The sequence below is a fragment of the Lygodium microphyllum genome, chromosome 9, assembly GCF_053477565.2.
Source record: "Lygodium microphyllum isolate KBCC chromosome 9, Lygodium_microphyllum_v1.1.10, whole genome shotgun sequence".
In the NCBI taxonomy this organism is placed as follows: domain Eukaryota; kingdom Viridiplantae; phylum Streptophyta; class Polypodiopsida; order Schizaeales; family Lygodiaceae; genus Lygodium; species Lygodium microphyllum.
The window spans coordinates 77,905,785-77,915,201 of NC_141143.1; the positions used below are offsets into that span (position 1 = coordinate 77,905,785).

General features: G+C 39.3%; 1 protein-coding gene across 1 annotated transcript; it reads left to right on the plus strand.

Annotated features, from left to right (window-relative positions):
• The first annotated feature begins 3,288 nt into the window (after window positions 1-3,288).
• LOC148031217 (calnexin homolog 2-like) lies at window positions 3,289-6,753 on the plus strand. Its single transcript, XM_087684751.1, has 6 exons — window positions 3,289-3,443; window positions 4,259-4,328; window positions 4,699-5,822; window positions 5,926-5,997; window positions 6,111-6,233; window positions 6,335-6,753. Exons 1-6 carry the CDS (start codon window positions 3,372-3,374, stop codon window positions 6,494-6,496), a joined length of 1,623 nt encoding a protein of 540 aa, XP_087540877.1. The 5' UTR covers window positions 3,289-3,371; the 3' UTR covers window positions 6,497-6,753.
• Window positions 6,754-9,417: the final 2,664 nt, after the last annotated feature.

Sequence of the window (9,417 nt, forward strand, 5' to 3'; positions counted from 1 at the left end):
GAAATCTATGTGGCTTATTCATCCAGTAGGAGATCTAGACATTGCTAGAGAGGTGCCCATTGCTTGAGATCTAGTCAGTGATTTTTAGGATCCTTAAAGTGGTTGTTGTCAATGCCAATATAATGACATAGCTTTTATTAGTACATTTGAGCTTATATTTCTCATTTTTTTAAATTTTTTTTAAAATTTTTTTGGCATCAAAGTGATCTCTTCAAGCATATTCAACCATGCAAAAAGAGTTTTAGGATACTTATTTGAATGTCTTCTTCTTGTCAACCTTGTGGTCAAAAGTAACCTTCATTAATTTGATGACGCGCTTGTAAATCAATCCTAAGTATTAGTAGCTTGCTTTATTATAATTTGTGAGTTGTGGTCAAAGCTTCAACTCAATTTGTTCTTAAGAGTTGGTGTTGTAAGTAGTGAATCTTGATCGTACTCATATCCATCAATATTCTTTAGAATTTTGAGGTTGACCTTGATATTCGTATTCACTTAAATGACTTCAAGAATATAAAGCTTTGTGTATTGTGAACGATAAAACTTTGAGTAAAACTCTGTGCAAGGTTGCAACAAAAATTTTGGAAATCTTAGACGAAGTTTGAAGCAAATTCAAGTGGATGAAAGGCTTTTTAACCGTGCTATGCAATAATAATGCCTTTGGGAGTTCAATCCCTCTTGTTTAATTCCTAAATAAACCTTGCTTTGATTACATTTTTGGAGCTTATAAAGCATCAAATCAAGGAAATTAGATATGTAATGGCATTGTTAAATGCACATTGTTTGACAAAAAGATAGCTTGAAATTTGTATGATCTGATGATGGAAGGGAAGTCAAAAATTTTAGTAAGCTTTAACGCTTATGCACAAAGCTTAATAAATGTTTTAGGAAAATAAAACCATGGCACCCTGCTATAAGAAGATACCATGCCATGCCACACCATGACGTGAAAATATCGTCAGTGCTTCTTCAACAATGGCAAATCTTATGGGGTTTTTTCTAAATTGACTAATCTGAATCCTCCCATAAAATCTAACTTCAATATGGATGATTGTAGCCTTTGTTTGCTTCATGAGGCTTGCTTTGATTTACCAATTGGAAGCCCTTGACATTAACTTTTCTCTAATACCAATGTTGGGAGAATTAGGCATTGGTCGTGCAAGTTATGAATTAATCAATCTCTCTCTCTCTCTCTCTCTCTCTCTCTCTCTCTCTCTCTCTCTCTCTCTCTCTCTCTCTCTCTCTCTCTCTCTCCAAACATACAATATAATGTACTTGATGCAAGAAGGGAAAGTGAGAATGACATGAGATTGGGTGCAATGTATTTGAACGTGTTAGATCTTCTTTTACCCAAAGTAGCCCTTTCTATTGACAATTACCATAAAGAGATTTGACAAGGGTTGGCTCTCGATTTTCTTGGGATGTACTATAATCTAATGAGTGTTATTCTGCTAAGATTTCCTCAATATACATGCATCTTATGATGATGAGTGATGGCACCTCATATCCTCATAAGTAAATCCTCGTGAAAGTAGTCACCCCATCATCAAAATAATAAAGATGATGGTGATGCTTCGATCTCACAATTAGTTAGCATCATACTATCATCTTTACTCAAAACAATTGAAACTTCAAATCATTTAAGCAAGCAATATATCTAGAAAAAGAGCATGTGAATGAGTGTAACAAAATGACATGAGTAATGTTGACCATAACATGTAGAAAAGTAAAGTTAACTACAAAGCAATCATTTACAACACACGTAACCTAACCTCAACATACTCAAAGACTACTTGGTCACCAAAAAAAAAAGAGCAACCACTATTTGCAATACTTGAGTAATGGTAACCCCCACATTGCTTATGCAATTTACTTGAGATGTTACTCTAGGGGAATAGACCAATGCAATTCAGGTTTTTATGAAGAGCCTAAGGACTAAACCTCTCCAAAAGAAAACAATAAATATAACCCAATAACTAATTTTTGTGACATGAGAAGGGCAATTTAAATAGAAGTCTTGCCAAAAAGTCAAGCTCTCATTCTCATGCTCTCCCTTTGGACACTATCCACTCACTTCCAACCTAAGTTGGATGCTCACACATCCAGATGAATGATTGTGCTAAATGAAAAAGTGGATTTCTTCTTTCATGACATCTGGAGTACGTAAAAGTAGTGATGATTGCAGAGCTACATACTCTTTAACAACTGGATGCCCCCTTCTTTGTATATTGCATTTTGAGTTAGGAGGAGGAGATTTGTTCGAAAAACTCTTCCTTTAGCTTTTTGTGAATACTAGATTTGACAACTTAGCCTTAGGACCTTGCAATTACATTTGCTTATTTGTAGAGCAGCTCTTGTGGGGGTTACACGGTAGTCTATATAATTCAATGTTTTAACGGTATGATGTTGATGTGCTAAGTGTTGGCAGCTTTAGAAAGGTGTTTGTTTGATAGCCTTCGTACATGAGTCACCATAGTGGATCGTGATATCCACTTTTCACCCTAATATCATGTGTGTTGGTAAGCAATTGTGGTGGTTCAAACGTTTAACTATTCACTCAAACCATGGTTCATCATGTGCAAGGGCCACAAGAGAAAATAGTTTGGCTTGTCTTTTGCACCCAACACCTTACGAAGATGACCCATGTCATTTGAACAAAAAGAGCCTTGAGCTAACCAGTTGACCAATAGTTTTTTTGCAAAATTTTAACGCAGAATGTTTCCAATCCTCAATTAGTTCGACTTGTGTGAAAATCGGGGCTCCTTACTTGCAAGAATTTTTGAGATTTTCCCATGTGTGAAAAGGGGGCTCTTTTCCCTTGCTTTTTTATGTAGCGTTCAACATCATGAGCTTCTTCTTAGGAAGCACCACCTACCTAGCTAGGTGCGATTGGGGGCAAGGGGCTGCCAACCCCCACATCGAGCTGACAACCTTATGCCCCCAATCACACCTAGCTAGGTATGTGGACCCCTACCTTGAGCCGGAAACCTTATCCTCCCAATCCACACCCAGCTAGGTATGTAAGTTGGTAGCCCCTTGCCCCCAAGTGCACGTAACTAGGTAGGCGTTGCCTCCCAAGTAGAAGCTCACGTTATTGTGGCAATTGAGAATATGGAAATTACATTGGGAATTTGTCTAAAACTTCTTGTGATTGTTGATGGCTGTCGTGGCCATCTTGACTAGTGTATATCAGCCGTTAGTCCTGGACGACGGAAAAACCCACCCCAGCTAAGGGCAGTTTACACCAATGTTCTTCGAATCTAAACAGATGTTCTGCAATGTTGACTCGTTGACCTTCTAACCCTGGTTAAATCAAGTCTTCCTGTCTCCAGTTACTAAACACTTAGACATGAGTGTTTGTTGAAACCCTAGCTATGGCGCTGTCGAGGACTCTCGCCTGCGTTTGCATCTTCATCGGCCTTATCTCGTCGGCTCTTTGCGCCCCGGTACGGTCTCCTCTCTCCCTGTTGCTGGATCCTGTTTTAGGTGTGGATCTTTTTAATTTCTGGAAAAATGGAAACGATATAATCGAATGCAGACCTCTATCGATCTTACATTTTGCCTTGGAAGATCGCTCTGGCAGCTAGGGCGGCCTGCTTTATTCAGGGCTTGCTTGCACGCAATAGCGAGTTTTGAAGCCAGTTTTGAATGCCATGCAGCTATTGGGATCCATCGTGTCCCCTAGATCTAACGTCTGTCATCATGGATGGAGAAGCCATAGCAGCTTGCAATGGTTGCACCATTGGATTGGATAATGTGTGCATGTGTTTGCTATGTCCTAATTTGATGCCATGTAGCTCCGATCTGGTGGCCATGCCAGCCTTTCTATTGCTTCGATGTAGCTTCACCCTCTTGTTGATGAGGGAAGAGCTGGTCACCTAGAATTGTTTCCCTCAGGCGATACTCTGCTATTCGGTGGCTGAATCTCCGTTTCTCGGACATTGCTAAGCCTTCTCATCTAGTTCGCATTTTATCGGCTTTACCACATAATTTCCTCTTGAACCATCTGTTGTTCTGCTTAATATTTGAAGATGTAGGATCTACTTCAGGAACTTCTCACGAATTGCAGGTGCTATGGAGTTCTAAAGTCGAACAGCATAAGCGGGCCTTGAATTTGTAAAATGGATTTGCAGCCATTTGTATTTTAATATCCATTTGTTGTCTTAATCCGATGTTATCATCACATAACTCCTCTCTTGTAACAACTTTAAGGCGGTCACATGCTTTTCCTTTTCTCAGTCTCGTATCTGTTTGGAAGCAGGTCTTCTACGAGTCATTTGAAGAAGGATGGGATGGGCGCTGGATCGTCTCAGAGAAGGATGAGTACAAAGGTGATGACTTAGGGATGATCTATCCTTTTCCGTTGGTTCCGAGGCTTGTGAGAAAGGGTTGCAGTATTTCTGAAAGTGACTACTTCTTCAAATGGAAAGTTTTTAATTGATTTTGATGCCTGGCTAAGGCTTTATTTGTGCTTGCCGATAGCTGGGGCTTTGGCAAGCATGTATTTTGGTGGCTAGGCTGGTCTAGCCATGTATGAACCAGCCCAGGCTGTCTTTGGATCAAATATGGTGTGGCTTGACAAATTATCCTTTTGTTCCAGGGCTATTGAACTAAATGCCTTTTTTGGTTCTACATTTTAATCATTTTTTGACTGCATAAACGCATTTTTAATCCTGCTTGAGAAGTATTATCTGGTTACAGGTAAATGGAAGCATGAGAAAAGTGAAGGTCATAATGATCATGGACTTCTTGTCAGTGAGAAGGCAAAGAAGTATGGTATTGCAATAGGTATTTCAGAACCAGTGGAATTGACAAAGAACACTGTTGTGTTGCAATATGATCTTCGGTTGCAGAATGGACTGGAATGTGGTGGTGCTTATTTGAAATTCTTACTTCCTCAGGAGGCAGGGTGGGCTCCAAAAAATTTTGATAATGAGGCACCCTACTCCATCATGTTTGGACCTGATAAATGTGGGGCAACAAACAAGATTCATTTTATTTTCCGTCATAAGAATCCAATGACAGGGGCCTATGTAGAGCATCATTTGAAGCACCCACCAGCTCCCCTTTCAGATAAATCTTCTCATGTTTACTCAGCTATCATTTACCCTGACAACACATTGAAAATCCTTGTAGATGGGGAAGAGAAAAAAACAGCTAATCTTCTATCTTCTGATTTTGAGCCTCCTGTTGTCCCTGCAAAAACTATCCCTGATCCTGATGATAAAAAACCTGAGGATTGGGATGAGAGAGCCAAAATTCCTGATCCTGATGCCACAAAACCTGATGATTGGGATGAGGATGCTCCCAGGGAGATTGAAGATCTGGATGCTGTGAAACCTGAGGGATGGCTTGATGATGAGCCGGAAGAAATAGAGGATCCAGAGGCTGTGAAGCCTGATGATTGGGATGATGACGAGGATGGTGAATGGGAGGCTCCTAAAATACCAAACCCAAAGTGTGAGGAAGCCCCTGGTTGTGGTGAATGGACCAGGCCCACCAAGAATAATCCTGCCTACAAGGGAAAATGGTATGCCCCGATGATTGATAATCCAAACTACAAGGGCATTTGGAAGCCACAGCAAATTCCCAATCCTGACTATTTTGAACTTGAACATCCCAATTTGGAGCCTATTGCTGCAATCGGCATTGAGATCTGGACCATGCAGGATGGAATCCTGTTTGATAACATTCTGATTACAACCAATGAAGATGAGGCTGCAGAATATAGGGATAATACATGGAAGGTCAAATATGAAGCAGAGAAGAAGGTAGAGGAAAAAGCTACTCCAGTAATTGAATCCAGTGCTTTGGACACACTGAAGGTAAATATCTCCTGGCACTTGAAGATTCTTAATAATGTCTGTGTATTGAGAGGTTCATTTGATTATTGGGGGTTAACTTTTCTGTATGATATACTTATTCCAGAAAAAAGTATTTGATTCTTTGCATACTGTTGCGGATGCTCCATTTTTGGCCTCCTACAAACCTCAACTTGTTGTAAGGATTTTGCTATGATTGCTTGTTGATATTCCTGGTCGGTACACATCTGTGTCTTCCTTAAATTTTTTGAAATCAATTTAATACGGTGAGATGGTGCTATTTTCTGCTAGGATATTATTGAAAAGGGTGAGAAACTCTCAAATGCGATTCTTGGAGTGCTCTCTACGGCTCTTCTGTTTGTCTTGTTTGTTATTTACAAGCTACTTTGTAGGACTGCTCCCCGGACAGAGGCAGTAAGTGAAATTTACTGGCTTGTTAAAAATTTCAGTGTTTTTGACTATGTTATGCTATATATGTCTTTTACACCTGTCAATATGGTTTTGATTTATCTCAGGATCCTGTGGGACTGGCCAAGAAAGAGGATCGTCCTTCTACTGATGATGCAACTGAAGAAAGTAAAGAGGCACAGAATGAAGGTGAAGGTTCTGGTGAGATAGAAAAGGAGGGAGAAGGTGCAGGTGCAGCTCGTCACAGAAGAGTCAGGAGGGAAACATGATGTACGTTTATTTTAAGACATTAGGTGGAGGAGTACGACCAAGGTCTGACAAGAATCGAACCTGTACTTGTATCCCTCTTGAAATTTTGCATGACTTAGAGGGTACCGTATCTTAATTTTTGTGACTGGCTCTTTATATGCTTCAGAGGGAAGGGAAAGTTTCCAACTTGTGAATTGAAGCCAGCTTTAAATCTAAGAATACCTTATTTGATTTATGACTTTGGGGGAGTTCTATGGATTTTGCAAGACTTGTAAGCTATGCTGCCTGTGGATAATCAATATTCTGCGTGTAGTTACTTGTATTGAAAGTGGTGGTTATGTATTAAAGAGGAAATCAAAACCTTAGTGCTCATATGAAAAGCAGTACAGTATATCCTACAGCTGGCATGCCTATTGGAGTTCATACTTTTTTTTTGGGGGGATAAATATGCCGCAACTTTGAGTTGAATTTTGAGATATCAATTGGCAAAACTTAAGACATGAAAATGCTTCACAAAGAAGGTTATCATGGCAACAAACAATACATAAAATGCTTCAAAGAAAGCCTTAAGACTCATATTATGCCTGTGTACTCGTCAAATGATTAAGGGCTGGCAATATGGAAGTCAATTGTTTTAACTTGTGAAGAGATATTGGGACTTTGGATTTATGGCGTTTTGGGATAATCGCAGATTCTCTGGATTTTAATTCATTTGGTCCTAAAGATTGAGTTGGAATATGGAATATGGGCATCCTAAGCCACTTATCATTTGCTTGTGTCATCTTTTCTTCTCAAGCACATCTTGTTGGCTCTGTATGTTGTTAATGATATGTTGCTATGGATTATGTTACTTTACCTTGTAGCCTTGTTGTGCATATGAGCTGTGGTAGTTTATTAGTGTTTTTAATATGGCAGAGCTTTAATGTAATCAGTGTGTCATGTGTACTATTCTGCATATGAAAAGTGATTAGAACTGCCTGAGAGTTTGTCAAGTGCTTCCCATTGCGCAAGTTAATCTCTTTCTCTGTTCAGTTTCTTGTAAATACTTTATTGTTGGGCTGATATCTGAACCTATACATCCACTCTTCAATCCCTTTGGCCACTGCATGTTAAGGGGTTTTTAATATGGCAGAGCTGTAATGTGATTAGTGTCATGTATAACATTGTGCTTACATAAAATGCCAAGCTGATCCAACTGCTGGAGAGAGTGTCAAGTGCTTTATTGTTAATGCTTTATTGTAGGGCTGATATCTGAACCTATATACCTACTCTTCAATCCCTTCAGTCACTGCATGATTAAGGTGACGAACCTTGGGGTCTCTTCTTACCAGCCTTCTCTGTTATGACATAAATCTATCCCTCTCTGTTGTGATATAAATTCTCCCTCTCTCAAACGCATAAGGCACTGTTGCGTGGGAGTATCGCAATGGAAAATGGAGTTGCAGGCTATATTTTTGTTGGGAGATCAAACTTTAAGTCAAGGTGGAGGTTTCACTTGAAATATGCTTGTTGAATAGTTGTGGCTTGTGCCTATGCAACCCTTAGAACACTAGAATGCATAATCTTGATGCAATATCAGATGAGAATATCAGGTTCATAGACCTCTGTCTCTGTGTAACAATACTGAGTAGTGTAATTTGTGGATTATATCAAGCCTGACAGGAGTATCAGGGTGACCTAGCAAATTGTCTTTTTGAATGCCAGATACCAATGGTTTGCAGTCAGGTTTGAGGTAAAAATCAACTAAATTATGGGGGAGAGGGATATTGTAAAGATTCATGAAGCATGTGAGTCTCTACTGGTCAAACTTGCAACTGTTTTTATCCTTGTTTTAGAGGAATCCATCACTTGCTCAAATCATGCCTATGCTATGACCTCGAGAATCTAGGCATCTCATAGAACTTGTTCTCTTGTGGTGGATTTGTATTTCCCCTTGACATGTATTGAAAATGGTGCAACGTAGTATGTGGAAGTTAAAGAGACAGCCAATTGGGGTAGTCTTGCTTTCTTGTGGCAAACATGTGTTTCCTCTATTTGTATTTCCCCTTGACATGTATTGAAAATGGTTCAAGGTAGTCTGTGGAAGTTAAAGAGACAACTAAGAGTTAGGAGTTAGTCATTTCTATAATCAAGATCCTCTTGAGTATTGGGGTAGTCTTGCTTTCTTGTGGCAAACTTGTGTTTCCTCTTAACCTGTATTCCAAAGAAGCGTGCAACTCATGCGATCTCTGCTAGCAGGTAGGTATGGCAGATCCATTCCAGTAAAACATGGCAGTGATATTGTAGAGGTGGTTTATGGGAGTATGTGACATTAGAAAATTAAGCTTTAGCTTTTAGATCCCAGCTTTTAAGACGATTGATGTTCTGCTGAAAAGTTGGACAAATCATGTTCTGCGAACACATGTAGGTGAATGTGACATTGTGTACAGAATTTATTGCATCTTTGGAAGTTCTAATTATCTAAAATATTTGAGCAATTTCAAAACCAGTTAATCCTCATCAGCAGTTGTGCAAATGTCAGATCATCATTAATATTATATGCTTGCCTTTTACATAAGGCCATGTTCTTCCTTTGCTGCATTATTCATCTTATCAGAATATAAGCATGAGGTATCTCAGTCTTTGTCCCATCTAAGGTAACTTGTATTTGAGCCTTCCATCAACACTGTTGGTTCCTTGATTCCTCCCTTGGAGAAAAAGAGTAGCTATGCTTAAAAGTGAAGATTATTGTCCTAATAACCACCAAAAAACCTTGACTTAGCCTCTAGAGGATAAGGGCAACATGTTGAGTATGAGACTTAGCATTAATATCTACTTTCCACTTCAATATGTGGAGTTAGAAGACGATTGAACTCTCTCTCTCTCTCTCTCTCTCTCTCTCTCTCTTTTTCAATTTTCCTCGAAATCTATACACCCTAAACAATCTTCTTATACGTGATTC

What these genes read in the sequence shown, in the direction of transcription:
- LOC148031217 (XM_087684751.1), top strand. Translation starts at nt 3,372, where the DNA reads ATGGCGCTGTCGAGGACTCTCGCCTGCGTTTGCATCTTCATCGGCCTT. An exon ending in CGTCGGCTCTTTGCGCCCCG is followed by an intron (nt 3,444 to 4,258) that starts GTACGGTCTCCT and finishes GTTTGGAAGCAG; the next exon opens with GTCTTCTACGAGTCATTTGA. An exon ending in CTGCTCCCCGGACAGAGGCA is followed by an intron (nt 6,234 to 6,334) that starts GTAAGTGAAATT and finishes GATTTATCTCAG; the next exon opens with GATCCTGTGGGACTGGCCAA.